Here is a 21,197-nt window from a genome sequence, read left to right as displayed (position 1 = left end):
GTTTGGCAAACTTTTTCTATAAAGAGCCAGATGTAAATATTTTAAGTACTGTGGGCCATTCAGGCTCTGAACAACTTTGTTGTTATTGAAAATAAGGGGCAGCAGACAACACATAAACAAATAGCTGTGGCTATATACCAATTAAATTTATTTATACATGCAAATATGAATTTTATATAATTTTCATTTACCACAAATTATTATTATCTTTACATTTTGTCCCGACCATTTTTAGCTCATGGACTATCCAAAAACAGGCAGCAGGCCAGGTTAAGCAGTTTGTAGACTCCTGTTTGCGAGTATTAGGCTTACTGTTAACTGGTTCAGTTTTATTTTAGCTAAGAACATTAGAAGGCAGATAGTTCCCTCACTCCCTCACACTCCCTCGTATTTTAAATTTACATTAAGAGTAATTACTTCATGATGACTTTTATGGGATTTTTCTCGAAAAGCAGATGTCTTACAGAAGAATTAAGATGAGTATACTGTTAAATGTACACTCCTCATGTCAGCCCTTAAATGCAGGTCTTCCCTTATGTTCTCTGAACAATCCTCTTTGCTGCTGCTTATGCATTCTATTCCTGGGAGCCTAACCATAAACATGAATTTATTACTTCCAACTCTATCTCCCTAGCTGCCTCTTTGGATGCTAACTGCATCAAGCCACCACCCTACTCAGAATCCTTCAAAGTTGCTCTACAACCCAACCAAAGGGGCAAAAATTCCTGAACATCACATTCAACCTCTCCATTCACAGCCAAGGAGCCTAAGACTAGGAGTAAATTAGGGAGCTGTCCAACAACATATGGTCAAAGACAATTCAAGGATGAAGATTTAACTCTTGTAATAACCCATACAGGGTATTTATAATAAACTGCTGAAGAAGGACCACTGCTAACAGGTACAGTCTACAAGTAAAGTATGTGCCAGCTACTGGTATAGTGTGCAACTACACTACCAATATCGGACCAAAAATGGTTTCTAAGAAGTAAATACAACCTCCAGTTGTTTTTTTTTTTTATTTTCAATGGTATATACCTATACATACACTATATGGAAGTTATAATTCTACTTAAATAATAAGCCAAAGACTTCCTCCTCAAAACTCCAAATATCTCATGAATCAAGACAGAAACATAAATGAACAGTTTATAAAAAGATAATCATAAAAATTAAGCAATTTAAGAATGCATATCAAGAAAAGAATCAAAATAAAAAATAAGCATCCTACCATTAGGAAGTATTGTAGGTTCCCATATTTTCAAGAGTTTGGTAAGTTCAATCATAAATCTGGAATAGGGCTCAGTAAAAATATTATCTATTCTACCATTTTCAAACAGGTACTACAAGAGAAAAAATGGAAACATATATGTTGATACAAAGAAAACACAAGTTTCTTTTTTTTTTAAGATTATTTTAAGGAATAAAGTTGACCCTTAATTTTTGCCGTTAACGTTATGAACCATTTTAAGAACACATCTTAAAATACCAGGATTCAAGCTATAAAGGTTCTTTTCTTTTTTTTTTTTTTAAGTTTATTTATTTATTTTGAGAGAGATAGAGATAGTATGAATGGGGGACAGGCAGAGAGAGCGAGAGAGAGAAAGAGAGGGAGAGAGAGAGGCTGCCAGTGTGGAGACCAATGTGGGGCTCAAACCTGTGAAGGCATGAGATCATGACCTGATCTGAAACCAAGAGTCAATGTTTAACCAACTGAGCCACCCAGGTCCCCCTATAAAGGTCCTTTTCATATGAACTGTCCTTGTCTCAAGCACTGAGCTTGCAAGGTAAAATTTTCTCAGTTCATAAAACTGATATACCAAAAATTGGTTCTAGTTTGGTATTTTCCAAATCCTTTTCGAATTCAAAGGATCTATCTGCAAATGTGTTCTCAGAAGGTTTTGGGTTTTTTAGCACAGTTACAAGATCCCTTCCTGAAATAATATAGTTAGCTAGTGTCAGGTGACCTGAGGATAGCCAAATTTTAAACCACAGCTCTCAACTCTCTACCCCACAACCCAGACTTCAAAAAGTTCAAGTCTAATTATAGGATGTAAAACTACGCTAATTATAACCATCAAGAACCATATCACAGAATGGGGAAACAAGAAACAGTTTGGGTAAACTACTGTTAAAAAACATCTTGAAGGTGCAGGGTAGGTCAGATGAAATTACTCAGGGAAATACAACACAAGGTATAATTACATGCTTAAAATCTTTTGGTGTTTTTTATGATTTGGGATTTCTAATTTATCTATAGATATTTTGGTTTTCTGCTTTTCTAGCCAATGTATGACCTGGAGAAAAATTGTATTGCCAGTCAAATCTTGTTTTGGCTAATAAAAATTATATACCATTTCAACATGCATTTCTATAGGCCTCTTCAAAGGCAATTCATGCCACTGCCAGATTATAGTTTTATTGTTGAGAAGTGTTCATCTTTTTCTTCTTTTAAAGTTATTTTCACAATGTAAGTATAATACATCTTCATTAAGGAAGAAGTTTAAAATACAGAAAACGTGGAAGAATGACATGCTCCCAACTCACTAAACATCAGAAACACACCGAGTTGAGTTTTATACATTTACTCAAACATATGAGTACATATAAAATCCATGTTTTTTAAATTACTTCCCCCTTAGATCAGGAACACGACAAAACTGCCTGTTCTTGCCACTTTCATTACTGTACTTGAAGTCCTAGCCAGAGTAAGCAGGCAGGAAAAACAAATAAAAGGCATTCAGACAGGAAAGGTCCTAAGGAGTAAAAATATCTCCATTTACAAATGACACGAGCCTATATAGGGACAATTCTAAAGAATACACACATACACGTGCACACACACACACACAAAATTGTTATTAGAGTTAATAAATGAATTCAGCAAAGGATACAAGCAACACAAAAATCACTTGCAATGAATAATCCAAAAAGGAAATTAAGAAAACAATTCAATTTACAATCGTATTGTAAAGAATACTCAAGAATAAATTCAACAAAGGAGGTACATGACTTATACATGTAAAGGTAGAAAAAAACAAAAACAAAAAAAAAACTGCTAAGAAATTAAAGACCTAAGTAAAACATCTCATATTCATGGATCTGAAGATAATATTGTTAAAATGGAAAAATTCCCCAAAGCACTCTAAAGATTCAGTGCAATCCTAATCAAAATCTCAATGGCTTTTTTTCTTTTCTTGCATAAAGGGAAGGAAAGGCCAATCCCAAAATTCATATGGAATTACAAGGAACCTCAAATCACCAAACAAATCTTGAAGATTCATACTTCCTATTTCAAAATTTATTACAAAGCAACAGTAATCAAAATAGCATGTATCACCATAAGAATAACCATATAGACCAATGTATCAGAATTGAAAGTCCAAAATAAACACATAAATTTAGTCAAATGTTTTTCAATAAGGATGTCAAGACTGCTCAATAAAGAGACAACAGTCTCTTCAATAAATGGTGGTAGGAAAACTGGATATCCACATATACAGTTATCCCTAAGTCAGATGTATCCCTACCTTACGTGAGATATAAAACTGAATTCAAAATGGATCAGTGACTTAAACATAAGAACTAAAAGCCAAAAACTTAAAAGAACACATAGAGGTAAATCTTTATGAACTTGAATTTGACAATGGATTCTTAGGTGATGACACCAAAAGCACAAGCAACAGAAAAAATAAAATGAACTTCACCAAATCCAAAATTTCTGTGCCTCAAAGTACATTACCAAGAAGACTGAAAAGAAAACTCAGAGACTAAGAAAAAATATTTGCAAATCACGTATCTGTCAGAGTTTAATATCCAGAATACATAAGGAAATCCTACAACTCAACAACAAAAAAACAAACAAATTAAGAAATGGAGCAAAGGACTTAAATATTTATCCAAAGAGGATACACAAATGGCCAACAAATACATGAAAAAATGTTCAGTGACATTAGTCATTAGGAAAATGCAAATCAAAACCATAATGAGATACTACCTCATACCCATCAGATAACTTTAAAAAAAAAAGGAAATTAACAAACATTGGCGAGAATGGAGAGAACAGACCCTTTGTACACTGCTGCTGGCAACATAAAATGGTGCAGTCACTGTGGAAACTGTTTTGGTGGCTCCTCAACAAGCTTATCATGGAGTTCCTATTTGACCATGTGGTTCCACTGGTAGGCACAGACCCAAAAGAAAACAGATGTTCAAACAAAAATTTGTACATGAATGTTCACAGTATCATTCACTATTTGTAATAACCAAAAGGTAGAAATAACTCAAATGTCCACAATGGATAAGAAAAATGTGGTATATCCAAAAATGAAATAATTCAGCCATAAAAAGGTACTGATTCATGCTACACAGGTTAAACCTGGAAGAAGCCAGACACAAAAGGCCACATAATTGTATAATCCTGTTTATATGATATATCCAGAACAAGGGAATCCACAGAGATAGAAAGCAGATTCATGGTTGCCAGGGACTAAGCAGAGGAAGTAATAGGGAGTGGCCGCTTAATGGGTTATGAGATTTCCAGTTAGGAAAACACAGTGATATTTTGGAAAAACACAGTGATGACAACTGCACACCATCATGAACGCACTTAAGGACACTGAACTGTACATTTTAAAATGGTAAGCTTTATAATATGTGTATTTTGCCACAATATAAATAAATATTGCACAACACATAGTCGTGCAAGTTACTTTAAAAATATGTCTCTTGGGGGCAGGCACCTGGGTGACGCAGTCGGTTAAGGGTCCAACTTCTGCTCAGGTCATGGCCTGGTGGTTCACAATTTCCAGCCCCACGTCAGGCTTTTTGCTGATAGCTCAGAGCCTGGAGCCTGCTTCAGCTTCTACGTCTCCCTCTCTGGCCCTCACCACTCAACACACTCTCTCTCTCTCTCAAAAGCAAATAAACCTTAAAAAAACTTTTTTTCAATGTGTCTCTAAGAGTTTTCCATGCAAAAATGTGTAAGAGCAATTCATTGCTTTTTAACTATTGTATGGTATTTAACAGTACAGACATATTATAGTTGATTGAACATTACTGTTTTAATGAACACTTAGGTGGTTTCCAATTTTTTGCTGTTGAAAACAACGTTATAATAAAAATACCAGTCTACGTACACGTGTGCATTTCTTGGGGGAGAAATACTGATCAATGGATTTGCTACACTGAAGAACCTACAAGCATATTTTTTAAATGTTTATTTATTTTTGAGGGAGAGACAGACTGTCTGTGGGGGAGGGGCACAGAGGGAGACACAGAATTAGGAACAGGTTCCAGGCTCTGAGCTGTCAGCACAGAGCCCGATACAGGGCTCGAATCATGAACCGAGAGATCATGACCTGAGCCGAAATCGGATACTTAACCAACTGAACCACCCAGGTGCCCCGAATCTACATGCATTTAATGTTTTATTTGCCACATCAACTTGCCCTCTGAAAAGGCCTCCAACAGTAATATGTTTTCATTAATACTTGGTATTATTGAACTTCTCAACCTTTCAATTTTTAATCAGTTTAATGGGTGACATTTTTCCTTGATTACAGTTAAGTAACCTTTTACATCAGGGAGATAGTCCAACACAGTGATCTTAAGAATGGACTCTGGGGGCGCCTGGGTGGCTCAGTCGGTTAAGTGTCCGACTTCGGCTCAGGTCACAATCTCACGGTCCGTGAGTTCGAGCCCCGCGTCGGGCTCTGTGCTGACAGCTCAGAGACGGAAGCCTGTTTCAGATTCTGTGTCTCCCTCTCTCTCTGCTCCTCCCTTGTTCATGCTCTCTGTCTCAAAAATAAATAAACGTTAAAAAAAAAAAAATTAAGAATGGACTCTGAAAATAAATTACCTGGATTCACATCCTGGCCCTGCCACTTACTACATTTGAGGCCTTAAACAATACTTTAACTCACTGTGCCTCAACAGAAAATGGTGATGATAACAGTCCTTATGTATCAGAGGGGCACGCTCACAAGTGAATGAGTTAATATATGAAATAAGCTTATATTAATAATACACACAGCATACACAGTAAATGATTGTTAGACATTCCTAACACATTTTGCCTGTTAGCTGTATGTTAATTTTGCTATTTGCCTATTTGTTTCTTTTTGCCAATTCCCCTTCTCAGCTAATGTTAACAGTGGTGGTACAGGTGTTGATATTATGGTTGCGTTTAATTTATTTCTTTACACTTTAATGTATTTTCAAAATTCTTTACACTTAGCATAACCATTTTTATAATCAGAAAAGAAAACGATACAGGAAGCACATCTAAGATGTGAGCTTAAGTTACATTTTAAAATTCCTTATGGTTAAGGAAAGTTTATTTCTTGTCAGAACTGGTAAAAGGTTTATAGTATTTACTTCCTATCACCTATAGGTAAATGTTGTTAACTTATAACCTCTTTTTAATAGTATTATTATAGGGGCGGCTGGGTGGCGCAGTCGGTTAAGCGTCCGACTTCAGCCAGGTCACGATCTCGCGGTCTGTGAGTTCGAGCCCCGCGTCAGGCTCTGGGCTGATAGCTCAGAGTCTGGAGCCTGTTTCCGATTCTGTGTCTCCCTCTCTCTCTGCCCCTCCCCCGTTCATGCTCTGTCTCTCTCTGTCCCAAAAATAAATAAACGTTGAAAAAAAAAAAATTAAAAAAAAAAATAGTATTATTATAAAAATCATTTATTAATATAAACAACAGGATAAATACACTAGAAAAAACTTTTTATAAGGTTATGATTTGTCTCACAAATTAGAGTATATTTTATAGATAGCAGAGTATCTGGTATCTAAAGCAGTTTGTGACTGAATTCACAGCAATGGCCACGCGTTTTGATTATGTTCAAGTCGGAATATGAATCACTGCCACAATATTTCTTACTCCTTGACACCTGCACTGATAAAATATGAGAATGTTTTTAGATCCATAATATCATAAACTCTAAAAGTTCAGAAAGTGTTCAGAATCTTCAAAATTTTTACCTAACCAAAATGCATGTGTGGTACATAGTAGGTGCCCAATACATTTTCATTGAAAGAACCTATAAAATTCCTCTCATGTGTTGACTTTCTTTTTTGTTTTCTTTTATTTTTATTTTAGAGACAGAGTGCAAGTGGAGGAGGGGGGAGGGAGGGAGGGAGAGAGTGAGAGAGAGAGAGAGAGAGACAGACAATAGGAGAGGGAAAGAGGGAAGGAGGGGGAGAAGGGGAGGGGGAGAGGGAGGGAGAGAGGGAGAGGGAGAGAATACCTTACGTACTGAGCATGGGGCTCAACCCCACAACCCTGGGATCATGACCTGAGCTGAAATGAAGAGTTGTATGTTCAACCAACTGAGCCACCAAGGCACCCCTTGTATGTTGATTTTAAAAACATCTTTTACAATCTAGAAATTGTATCAAAATATAATGGGAATATTTTAATAACAAAGGTGCTATTTCGATTATGTGGGGAAAATGAATGCTACCTGTGTAACTAGATAACCCATCATAAATGTTATTCATCTGAAATAAACGTGTATCATGCACAAAAATGAATTCTGGATGTATTAAAGATGTCAATATAAAAAGTATGTATTTTAGAAAGAAATCTATGAGAATTTAAATTTATTATTTTTTTTTAATTTTTTTTTTTAACGTTTTATTCATTTTTGAGACAGAGAGAGACAGAGCATGAACGGGGGAGGGGCAGAGAGAGAGGGAGACACAGAATTGGAAGCAGGCTCCAGGCTCTGAGCCATCAGCCCAGAGCCCGACGCGGGGCTCGAACTCACGGATCGCGAGATTGTGACCTGAGCCGAAGTCGGCTGCCCAACCAACTGAGCCACTCAGGCGCCCCGAGAATTTAAATTTAAACACATAAGTAGGAAGACCATCCTAAGCAACACAGAAAAATCAGGAATTATAAAATAAATGCATATTATTAAACTGTGTAAAAAGGAAAGCGTTCTGAATGGCAAAACAAAACTGAAAGGCAAATATACACTAGAAAAATTTAACTCAAGCACTTAGAGTTCATATCCCCAACATAAAAGAGATCCTACAGAAAGAAAGGAAAATCCAAATGACCAACAGCATACAAAGACATACTACTTCATAAAATTGGAAAATAAAAATTGGAGCCACCAGATGCCATATTTTTTAATCCATCAGAATAATAAATAGTAAAAAGAGTAGTGGTAAGGAGAATTCAAGAAATGGGCGCACACAACACTGCTGGTAAGACTGTTAATTACTATAATCATTCTGGAAAGTTATCTGAAAACATCTTAAAATTAGAGAAATCTATATATGTTTTAACCTAAAAATAAAAGCCCCAGTTCATCAGGTATGCAAACAAAATATTTACTGAAACACTGTTTATAAGAATAAGGGGGGAATACGGACTTCAAGCTGTACTACAAAGCTGTAATCATCAAGACAGTATGGTACTGGCACAAAAACACACTCAGATCAATGGAACAGAACAGAAATGGACTCACAAACGTATGGCCAACTAATCTTTGACAAAGCAGGAAAGAAGAGCCAATGGAATAAAGACAGTCTCTTCAGCAAGCGGGGCTGGGAAAACTGGACAGCGGCATGCAGAAAAATGAACCTGGACCACTTTCTTACACCATACACAAAAATAAACTCAAAATGGATGAAAGACCTAAATGTAAGACAGGAAGCCATCAAAATCCTCGAGGAGAAAACAGGCAAAAACCTCTTTGATCTTGGCTGCAGCAACTTCTTACTCAACATGTCTCCAGAGGCAAGGGAAACAAAAGCAAAAATGAACTATTGGGACCTACCTCATCAAAATAAAAAGCTTCTGCACAGTAAAGGCAACAATCAGCAAAACTAAAAGGCAACCGACAGAATGGGAGAAGATATTTGCAAATCACATATGAGATAAAGGGTTAATATCCAAAACCCATAAAGAACTTATCAAACTCAACATCCAAAAAACAAATTATCCAGTGAACAGATGGGAAAAAGGCGTGAATAGACACTTCTCCAAAGAAGACATCCAGATGGCCAACCGACACATGAAAAAACGCTCAACATCACTCATCATCAGGGAAATAAATACAAATCAAAACCACAATGAGCCACCACCACACACCTGTCAGAATGGCTAACATTAACAACTCAGGTAACAACAGATGTTGGCAAGGATGTGGAGAGAGAGGATCTCTTTTGTACTGCTGGTGGGAATGCAAGCTAGTGCCGCCACTCTGGAAAACAGTATGGTGGGTGCCTGAGTGGCTCAGTTGGTTAAATGGAAAACAGTTGGAGATTCCTCAAAAAATTAAAAATATACCCTATGACCCAGCAATTGCACTACTAGGTATTTATCCAAGGGATACAGGTGTGCTATTTCAAAGGGACATATGCACCCCAATGTTTATAGCAGCACTATCAACAGCCAAAGTATGCAAGGAGCCCAAATGTCCACCATGGATAATGAATGGATAAAGAAGATGTGAGATATATATATACACACACACACACAAACACACACATGAAGTATTAAACGGCAATCAAAAAGAATGAATTCTTGCCATTTGCAGCTACGTGGATGGAACCAGAGGGTATTATGCTAAGCGAAATTAGAGAAAGACAACAATCATGACTTCACTCATATGAGGACTTTAAAGATACAAAACAGATGAACATAAGGGAAGGGAATCAAAAATAAAATAAAAACAGGGAAGGGGACAAAACATAAGAGACTCAAATGTGGAGAACAAACAGAGGGTTACTGGAGGGGTTGTGGGAGGGGGGATGCGCTAAATGGCTAAATGGGTAAGGGGCATTAAGGAATCTACTCCTGAAATCACTTTTGCACTATATAACTTGAATGTAAATTTAAAAAAAAAAAATTAATTAAAAAAAAAAAAAAAAAAGAAGGGGGGAATAACCTGAATGTACAAAAGAAAAAATGGTGAATAACTGGTATATTCATACTCTGCAGTATTATGCAGCTTTCTGTATAAAGGAAGAAACTTCATTTATATTCATTTGGTGGGACAAACAGATTGGGAAAAATAAGCTGCAGGGGTGCCTGGGTGATTCAGGAGATTAAGCGTTGGACTCTTGATTTCAGCTCACGTCATGATCTCATGGTTCAAGAGATTGAAACCTCCATCAGGCTCTACGCTGACAGAGCAGAGCCTGCTTGGGATTCTCTCTCTCTCTCTGTCTCTCTCTCTCTCTGCCCCTCCCCTGCTTGTGTGCATACTCTCTCTCAAAATAATAAACATTTAAATTTAAAAAAAAAGTAAGCTGAAAAAAATGTGTATGGTATGAGCTCTATTTTGCTAAACAGTAAGCAAAACAAGAATAAATGTATAAATGCATAAATGCATAATGCATAAGAATAAATGCATAAATGTATAGCACAGAAGAAGGTACATGAATGACAGATGTTACAATACTGGTTACCTCAGAGACTGGGAATGGAAGTAGATAAAATTTTCCTTAAATGCCTCACTGTTTTAATAATTACAGTGAGCACAAACTACTTGTATAATTAAGAAATAAACTTTAATAAATGCCTAAATAAAAGAACCCACCTCCCCCATCATACAACTGGAAGAAAATGTGGCAAACAGAGAAAAGTCAACAATACCCAGGGCACTACCACCCTAAGACGATAACCACGATAACTGCTGTCAACATTTTTTTGGTGCATTTCATTTTACTATGTATTTATATGATTGGGTTTTAAATCACTATGTGTTAACATGTATTTGTACTCTCATTTTGTTCATTTAGTGCTTTAATATTAATATTTTTATGTTACTAGAAGTTACTTTGTAAACAATTTTTATTGGTTATGTAATATACTTTATAAATATACTATAATTTACTTAAACATAACACTCTATCTACCTTTGATATAAACATAACACTAATATCTAGCTTTGACAGACTCCCAAAAAGGGAATTACTTGGTGAAAGAGTATGAACATTTGGTGTGCTGGATGGCTCAGTTGGTTGAGCATCCTACTTTGGCTCAGGTCACGATCTCGCGGTTCGTGGGTTCGAGCCCTGCATCAGGCTCTGTGCTGACAGCTCGGAGCCTGGAGCCTGCTTCACAGTCTCTTTCTCTCTCTGCCCTTCCCTTGCTCACATTCTCTCTCTCTCTCTCTCTCTCTCTCAAAAATGAATAAACATTAAAAAAATTAAAAAAAAAAAAAAAGTATGAACATTCAAAAATATTCCTGAAACATATGTTCAAGTGTATACTAATTATCACCAGCTATGAAGGCAAATCCCCTCCTCACAGAAGTGCTATCAACAATAAGTGTTATAATTATTTTATTCTTGCTAATGTGATAGACAAAAAATGGTAACCTGTTATTTTAATATGCATTTAAAGTACATACATATATATACATATTCACCTATATTACTGTTTTGTGAATTGGCTATTCTTGCCTTTTTTGTCCATTTAATAATTAAATGCACCATCCTCCTTTTCTGTTATTCTACAAAGAGTCTCAATTTGGCTTACAAAAGACTGTATGATCAAGACTTTTAAATCAGGGTCAGTGGTTCATTAGAACAGAATATAAAAGTAACACCAAACAACCAATACACACTATAGTTTTTCAGTTTGAATCGTAAGTTCTATGAGAATTATTAAAAATGCAATACATTTTAGAACAATTACTGAATTTGATACCTGCTGAATTCCAAGGCACAAGTATAAGATACTGTCTGGATCATATTTTTCACCATTTGGTCTCCGCACCTCTTGGATAAACTGGCATAAACCCAAACTCAACTCAGCAAAAGTGCAGGACAGAATATCTTCCTTCAGCTTGATAGAACGGACTATGGAAAGGTAGAAAACATCTGAAATATTAACTTATAAGAAACACAGTAACACAACTTTATTCACTAAAAAACACTGACCACTAATGTGCCCCCAGGCATTGCAGTGAACACTGGTGAATACATGGATTACAGACAGATCCAGCTCTCAGGGCTTTTTCAATTAAAGAAATGAAAACAATGTAGTACCAGGTGCTATGACAGAGGTTTTATTTAAGAAGGATTCTAGGAAAGCAAATAAGGAACATCCAACAGGGAAGGGTCAGGTGAGATTCTGGAGGATGTGATACTAATGCCAGACCTTGAAAGGTGAAGAAGAATTAAACAGGTGAATAAAGAATTCCAATCTGAGGATGTAAAAAATTTTCCCAAAGCATATTCCACAAAATACTAGCAATACGAGAGCTGGACAAACCCGGGTTTCTAAGATCTGATAAATTTGGAAAACAGCAGCATATTATATTTGCCCCTAAAGAATTCACAATGGTATATAAAAGGCTTATGAAAGGTTCTGGGAATATCTGCATTAAAATGCTGTTTAACTTTCTCTAACTCAGATTTATGTGCATATAGAACACTTAAATAACATATAAAAATGTCATGTCCTTAGAAATGCTGGAATACACAAAAAATGAAAAGGTTCAGGGGATTTAGATGTACCGGAGAAAATCAAGAAAGGCAGATGGGAGCAGATCATGGTAAACCTCACATAGCATATTAAGGCTTTGAAATCAACTAAGAACTGAATTAATTTTGGGAGAGTTACCCAATTTGATTTGTAGAGATACTACTTCAGTAGAGATCCTACTTCAATTCAGATTAGAATTGAAACACTCTTCCTAGTCACTGCTCATCTATACTGAGACAAGACTGCATGTTTCCAAAGATACACTTGAGTTCCCTGAAATGATTTTGCAAAAGGTAAAAGTGGTGGCTCAGAGGGCAAGGACCATGTTTGACCTTTTCACCAAAGCACCTAACCACTATGTCTGCTAACCACCTAGCACATAAATTCAGTAAGTATTCTTTTGATGAACGAGTAGCAAAAATGAGTAGGCATCCCCTGTGGCTATTGCATTTAGGGCTGGTAGTCTAATATAGTACTACCTCTTCATTCTCATTATCCTTCTTTCTTTTTTAAAACAAAGAGTGCTGTGGCTCAAAGTGGTTGGTAAAGGGACCAATAAACCTCCATAAGAGGAGTATATTTATATAACTCTGTAGAGATTACACTTGATCTGTAGGAACTGAATGAGTCATAGACCACAGCAGCCACTAACTAAAAGCCAGCAGGATACACTGAGGTGAAGCCAAGAGTGCATGCAACTACTCAGTTGTTAGACAGAAGGTATAGTTGGAAAGAGGCAAAAAAAATCTAATGACAAGGACATACTCATCCATTCCTGCCCTATCTCATTCCACAAAGATTACAGTAAGTATATTACATAAAACAAAGATAATAAAAAAGGAAAATATAAAATGAAAACAAAAGTTTAGAATAGGAATTTCAAAACCAAGGCAGGGGCAGTGGGGGAGTTAATGTGGGCTCTAAAATTATACACTGTTGTTCTATGTGAAGTGTTTATTGGGTTCCAAATTTCCCAGCACCCAGTCTCACAGAGCTTGTTATTAGGAAAAATTTCTACAGAAGAGGCAAGGCTTTTCCAGGTACTTTTCTTAACACCAACACCAACAACAGAAGTTCCATGTGGGTTAGGTTACAGATACAGGGCTCAAGAAGGCAGATTTGAGCCACCCTTATAGTGTTGGAAAAAGGAATAAAATTCCTCATATTTGCATAACGAAATCATGTCCGTACAACCTTACCTTTATAGAGCTTGTGCTCTTTATAACTGAGAGTAGGATATTAATTTCTCTCTTTTACCATAAGACTTCAAATATTAAATATTCCATTTACAAATTTAAAATTGACAATAATATTAAAAGTGATTCAGAAAATTCAGATTACAAGCAGAGAAATGATTTTTACCTCTACAGCCTGACTCTGAGGATTCTTGAGAGAGTACATGGTCTTGAGCACTTCCTAAAGTGTCAGAACATGGGCTAGATGCAGCATGTTCAACACCTGACAAGGAGAAAAAAGAAATAAGAAGTTAAATAAAAATGGGAAAAATTTTAAGGTAGGCCAAAACCAAAGTTTTATGGGATTTTTGACCTAGTATGTATCCCTTTTGTGTAGATTAATGACTTGCACTCTATCCTCCCAACCACCTTAAGATACAAATTCATGCTGTGTATTTACCGCCACATTTCAGATCCCCCTGATCTTCCTTGGCATTTTTCCACTGAACCCAGTTCTTCCAGGCATTTACCCCGTACATGTATTTCAGTGTCATCCCAGACACTGAGCACCCCTGAAAGGCTCCTTGAATAAGACTTCTGGGCTCCACAGCCACTATAGACTTCTTCCGTCCCTGTAAGAATTCCAAAAATTTATAAAATATAAAATTTAGTTTCGAATCTTTAAGAAACAAGCTCTCAAAGAGAGAAGGGAATAAATTTACAGAATATGCAATTTTTATTAGATCCTAAAGATTCAGAATTCTTAAAGCTAGAAAGAAGCTTTAGAGATTAATCCAATCCATATGGGAAAAGAAAAAAAGAGAGTTAAATGCAGAACTGTAATGATTACTAACACTTAAATACTCACTATATTCCAGATACTGGACCCACCCAGTGAGGTATGAACGACCATTTTTACCATTCAGGTGTATTTCATGAAAAACAAGAGTAGATCATATTCTGGGATAAAAAACAAGCCTCCATAAATTCTCTAACTATAATCAAGTTAAACTAGATACCAGTAGTGGAACAATATTAAGAAAATCCTCAAAAATTGGAAATTAACAAACACATTTATAAATACTCATGGTGAAAGAAGAAACCACAAATGCAATTAGAAAATATTTTGAACGTCAGTGAAAACAAAAACCAAGCATTTTTTCCCACAGTGCTAAAGCTTACAATGACATTTATAGTATTAAAATGTGTCTATGAAAAATAAGTCTAAAATCAATAATCTAAGCTTTATCTTAAGAAACTAGAAAAAGTTGGGGCGCCTGGGTGGCTCAGTCGGTTAAGCGGCCGACTTCAGCTCAGGTCACGGTCTCGCAGTCTGTGAGTTCGAGCCCCGCGTCGGGCTCTGTGCTGACTGCTCAGAGCCTGGAGCCTGTTTCACATTCTGTGTCTCCCTCTCTCTCTGACCCTCCCCCATTCATGTTCTGTCTCTCATGCTCTGTCTCTGTCTCAAAAATAAATAAACGTTAAAAAAAAAAAAAAAAGAAACTAGAAAAAGTAGACCACATTAAAACCCAAAGTAAGAAAAATAAAAGAAATAATAAAAGGGCATACACATTATCAGGGAAATACAAATCAAACCACAATGAGATACCACCTTACACCTGTCAAAATGGCTAACATTAACAACTCAGGCAACAACAGATGTTGGCGAGGATGCTGAGAAAGAGGATCTCTTTTGCATGGTCGGTGGGAATGCAAGCTGGTGCAGCCACTCTGGAAAACAGTATGGAGGTTCCTCAAAAAACTAAAAATAGAACTACCTTACAACCCAGGAATTACACTATTAGGTATTTATCCAAGGGATACAGGTGTGCTGTTTTGAAGGGGCACATGCACCCCCATGTTTATAGCAGCACTATCAACAATAGCCAAAGTATAGAAAGAGCCCAAATGTCCATCGATGGATGAATGGATAAAGAAGATGTGGTATATATATATACAATGGAGTATTACTTGGCAATCAAAAAGAATGAAATCTTGCCATTTGCAACTGCATGCATGGAACTGGAGGGTATTATGCTAAGTGAAATCAGTCAGAGAAAGACAAAAATCATGACTTCACTCATATGAGGACTTTAAGAGACAAAACAGATGAACATAAGGGAAGGGAAACAAAAATAATATAAAAACAGGGAGGCGGACAAAACAAGAGACTCATAAATATGGAGAACAAACTGAGGGTTACTCGAGGGGTTGTGGGAGAGGGGATGGGCTAAATGGGTAAGGGGCACTAAGGAATCTACTCCTGAAATCACTGTTGTACTATATGCTAATTTGGATGTAGATTTAAAAAAAAATTAAAAAATATATATATATATGAATAAATGTCAGAAGAAAGTAAGGTACATCCCGCAAATGCAAACTTAGCTTATCATTCAAAAAATTAATATATATCATCATTTTTAAATTTTTTCTTAAGTTTATTTTGAGAGAGAACACATGCACAAGCAAGGGGAGGGGCAGAGGAAGCACGAGAGAGAATCCCAAGCAGGTTCTCCACTGTCAGTGTGGAGCCCAGCATGGGGCTTGAACTTACAACTCAAACTCACAAACTGAGATCATGACATGAGCCGAAATCAAGAGTCAGATGCTTAACACACAGAGCCACCCAGGTGCCCCTGTATGTCATCATTTTAATAGACTCAAAAAGAAAAACCAGATGATCATTGCAATAAATACAAGAGAACCACCTGACAAAATTCAACAACACGATCATGATAAAAATTCTCAGCAAATTAAAAACAGAAGAGAACTTTCTGGACCTGACAGAGGACAACTAGGAGAAACCCACAAGTAATATCATACTTAATACTGTAAGACTGAGGGGCACCTGGCTGGCTCATTTGGTAGAGCATGTCACTCTTGATCTTGGGATCATGAGTTCGAGCCTCATGTTCAGTATAGAGATTACTTAAAAATAAAATCTTTAAAAAACAACACTGCAAGATTGAACACTTGTCCTAAGATTAAGAATAGACATGAAGACCTGCTTTCACCACTAATATTCAACATTGTACTAAAGAGCCTAGCTAGTGCAATATATCCAAAAATAAATAAATAAATTAAATTAAAAAAAAAAATAAATAAAATAATAGAGGCATTAAGATTAGAAACGAAAAAGTAAAACAATCTTGTTTTGTTTTTTTTTTAAACATTTATTCATTTTTGAGAGAGAGATAGAGCATGAGTGGGGATGGGCAGAGAGAGAGGGAGACACAGAATCTGAAGCTGGCTCCAGGCTCTGAGCTGTCACCATAGAGCCCAACACAGGGCTCGAACTCATGATTTAGATCATTACCTGAGCCAAAGTCGAATGCATAGCCAACTGAGCCACCCAGGCGCCCCAAGAGTAAAACGATTTTTATTCGCAAATAATATATGATTGTCCATGTAGAAAAGCCTAAAGATTTTGATTGAGCAAAATCACAATACGTAAACTCTATGTAGAAAAAGTAATCTCTATTTTTATATGACAATGAGGAATATTAGAAAATGAAATTAAAAATAATACTGCTTGGGGCACCTGGTGGCTTAGCTGGTTACATGTCCAACTTTGGTTGAGGTCATAATCTCACAGTTCATGAGTATGAGCCCTGAATCGGGGTCACTGCTGTCTGCACAGAGCCCGTTTCGGATCCTCTCACCCCTCTCTCTCTGCCCCTCCCCTGCTCATGTGCAAGCTCTCTCTCTCTCTCTCTCTCAAAAATAAACATTAGAAAATTTTTAAATAAAAATAATACTTAACACAGGGTCAAAATAAATTTTAAATACTTATTAGATAAAAAGTATGAGACTTGAACAATAAAACATATAAAACATTGCTAAGAAAAATTAAAGATGATCTAAATAAAGGAGAAAAACATAATCTTCATAGATTGAACAGCTCAAAATTGCAATTTTATGCAAATTGATCTTTGGATTCAGAACAGCCCCAAATTTCCAGCAGTCTTTTTTATAAAAATTGGCAAGTTATTCTAAAATTTATATGGATATACGAATGACAATTTTGAAAATGAACAACAATGTTGGAGGACTTATACTCCTGATTTCAACACTCACTGTAAAGCTACAATAATCAAAACAGTTGGTACTGTATTAAAATAGACACATAAATCAATGCAGAATACAGTTTCAGAAACAGACGGACATATATACAGTTGGCTGATGTTAACAGAAGTATAATTCAATAAGGGAAAAGACAGCCTTTTCCCAGATGGTACTAAAACAGTGGGACACCACATACAAAAAATAACCTTGACACTTGCCTGAACTCATATATAAAAATCATCTTAAAATGAATCAGAGACACATAAAATCTAAAATATAAAACCAGAAGAAAACATAAGATAATATCTTAGTTGCCACAGGTTAAGCAAAGACTTTTACATGGAATTCTAAAAAGCATGAATAATAAAAGAATTAAAAATTGATGAAAACGGACTTTCACAAATTCAGAAAGTTCTGTTCTTTACCATTAAGAAAATAAAGAAAAATCAGCATAGAAGCAAAAGTCAGTTTGAGAAAAGAATTACATCCATGATAAAGAACACTTACAACTCAGTAAGAAGGCAAACAACCCAATAAAAGAAATGTGCAAGAGGGGCACCTGGGTGTCTCAGTTGGTTGAGCATCCCGACTCCTGATTTTGATTATGATCTCTCAGGTCATGAGATCAAGCCCTGCATTGGGCTTTGCACTGACAGTGAGTAGCCTGCTTGGGATTGTCTCTCCCTCTCTCTCTGCACCCCTACCCCTGCTTGACATACATTGGCTCTCGTTCTCTTTCTTTCAAAATAAATACTTAAAAAAAAATAATAAGGTGGTTTTTTTAAAAAAATGTACAAAAGTTTTGAATAGACACCATACCAAAGAAAATACAAGAATAACAAATATACACATGGAAAGATACCCAACATCATCAGTCATTAGGTAAGTATAAACTAAAGCCACAGTGAGATACCACTACACATTCACTAGAATGGTTAAAATTAAAAATACCAAGTATTAGCAAAGTCATGGAGCACACTGGAACTCATACACTGCTGGTGGGAATTCAAATCAATACATTTACTACCCTGGAAAACAGTTTGATAGCTTTCCTACAAAGTTAAAAATACACATACAATAAGACCCAGCAATTCCACTCCTGGGTATTTTTCCTCAAATCAAACTATATGTTCACACAGAGATTTATATTAAAATGTTCACAGTAGTATATCTGAAATAGCACCAAACTGGAAATAACTCAAATTACCATCAACTGTTAAACAAACTATGGTTTGTCCATTCGATGAAATGCTACTCAGAAATAAAAAGGAATGAATGGCCTTACTGATACATGGAACAACACAGATGAATCTCAAAACCATTATGCTAAGTGAAAGAAGCCAGACAGGGAAGACGACAAATCACAAAACTCCATTTATATGAAATTATAGAAAAAGCAAAGAGGTACCATTTTACATCAATCTGCAAAGTGGATCGGTGGAACTGGAAAGGACAGACTACAAAAGGTCCCAGGGAGCGTTCAGTAAGTACAGTGGAAGGGTTATGGTTGTGGTGGTAGTTACATACTTAATATATCTGACAGAGCCCCTCAAATATTACACTTAAAATTTATGAACTTTTAGGGGTGTGTGGGTGGCTCAGTTGGTTAATCATCTGACTTCTGCTCAGGACATGATCTCATGATTTGTGAGTTCGAGCCCAGCAACAGGCTCTACTGACAGCTAAGAGCCTGGAGCCTGCTTCAGATCTGTCTCTCTCTCTCTCTCTCTCTCTCTGCCCCTCCCCTGCTCACTGTCTCTGTCTCTCTCTCAAAACTAAACATTAAAAAAATTTTTTTTAAATTTATGAACTTTTAGATGCAATTATAACTCAACAGAGCTAATTAAAAAAAATATAAGGCCATTATTCTTTTAATTTTAGTGTGGGAAAGCCCTGTCAATATGAGAAAATGTCCAAGTGAATTTCACTATTATACTATATTATATAAAATAATAAACTTCATTATTATATGTAAAAAAGGCTAAATTTAGAGGTTTTTAAAAAAAGTGTACAATGAGGATTTTAAAAAGCTTTTTAAAGTAAAACAGAACAAGTAGAAACAAAGAGAGCCTGGTAGAAGAAATATAAAGTAAAAGATAATTTTTTTTTTTGTAACAGCAGTAGTCTGCCAAATATTATTTATTAATTTAAGTTAATCAAGTGTAACACAAATACATTTATAAAGTTTTATAAATCTATAAAAATTTCGTGATTATGTGGCACATACACAGGTGTGGTATCATATGCTATTTAGAGAGGCAGGAATGCTGTCTTTTCTTGAGTCTATATGGCTGAAGCCTGGGCCATGACTCAAAATATATGCTCAGGAGCTCATCAATCCCTACTGAATCCTGAATGACTTTCTGTAACACAAGTGAGTAACAAAACAGAGTAACAAACAATCCACCAGGAAACTGTAAACTTGCCTGGTTACCCTTCTACCAGCTGGAAAAGGTATAATGGTGATACAGACCATGACATTCACAAGAAACATCTGAGCAGCTACATAATAACAACCACATACTAAGCATTTGCCCAGTGCTGTGCTGGGAGACTTGTCTCAGTACCTCTACTACCACAACATGAGGTTTACACATCCCTTTAAAATATCCAACAGATATCGTTCTTGATTATAAGAAACAAAATAAAGGCATAAAAATACAAGGTTGTGTAAAACAATACACGGAATACTGGGACGATGGCCGTTACAGAGCTTTGTAAACAGCAAGAATTAATAAACACCAAAGAAAACGCTAGAAAAATTAAGCTACTGCTTACTCTTCGTCTGGGCTGAGGGAAGCCATCTCTGTGCCGTCGTCTTGTTCGGGAACGTGCCTGGATTCCCTGTCCTTTATTCAGTGGGTCAAAGGATTCTATTAATAATAAGCAGAAAGCATATTATGATATAAATAACTCACAGATTTATATAGAGACTTTGGGGGAGAAAATATCAGGTAAGCATCACTATATTATTTTTTTATGATCAAAAAAGGTGGATATAGCATTTAAATAAAAACTTCATTAATGATGAAGGAAATCTCCTGCAAGATTAAGGTGTGAAAGGTTAAAAAAAATAACGACTTCATTATTTAACCTTCAAAGGTAGAGACCATTTGTGCCTTAGGTTATCAGACAGTATAACTGCTTCATGATGTCAATTCAGAGTTCTACCAATCTTCTAAAACCAAGAGTATTTTATGTTGCACAAACCTGATGGAAAATCTGCTTCCAGATCCTGCTCAGTTTCCCCTTTTGAGAACTGCTTCAATTCTGAATCAGCCTCTTGCACAGCATTTGACTTTAAGGCATAATGATTCAACTCTTCCTCCCAGCTATGTGGCGTAGATACTGCCTCTGATTCAAGATCACCACTGTATGTACTTCCTTGGTCTGAAATATACAGAAAACAAACAAATGCTCAAAATGAGATGGACCCTATACATGCTCAGAAACCCTCCTGAACCCCTGAATAACAAAACCAAGATATACCTGCTGATTT

The 21,197-nt window shown here is 36.1% G+C and overlaps 1 protein-coding gene across 8 annotated transcripts in view; it reads right to left on the bottom strand.

Moving 5' to 3' along the window:
- ZMYM4 (zinc finger MYM-type containing 4) overlaps positions 1-21,197 on the bottom strand; it is a 148,926-nt gene that overhangs the window by 6,881 nt on the left and 120,848 nt on the right. For all 8 annotated transcript variants that reach the window (XM_045476661.1, XM_045476662.1, XM_045476660.1 and 5 more), the window contains 6 exons: positions 20,909-21,088; positions 20,477-20,571; positions 14,094-14,265; positions 13,821-13,916; positions 11,679-11,830; positions 1,232-1,343 (listed from right to left, as the gene is read on the bottom strand). In XM_045476661.1, coding sequence (XP_045332617.1) covers positions 1,232-1,343; positions 11,679-11,830; positions 13,821-13,916; positions 14,094-14,265; positions 20,477-20,571; positions 20,909-21,088 — 807 coding nt within the window. The remainder of the gene's footprint in view (positions 1-1,231; positions 1,344-11,678; positions 11,831-13,820; positions 13,917-14,093; positions 14,266-20,476; positions 20,572-20,908; positions 21,089-21,197) is intronic.

This window comes from Leopardus geoffroyi, chromosome C1, assembly GCF_018350155.1.
Source record: "Leopardus geoffroyi isolate Oge1 chromosome C1, O.geoffroyi_Oge1_pat1.0, whole genome shotgun sequence".
In the NCBI taxonomy this organism is placed as follows: Eukaryota; Metazoa; Chordata; class Mammalia; order Carnivora; family Felidae; genus Leopardus; species Leopardus geoffroyi.
The sequence above is the reverse complement of the archived record's forward strand: the minus strand, read 5'-3'. Positions and strand labels throughout refer to the sequence as shown.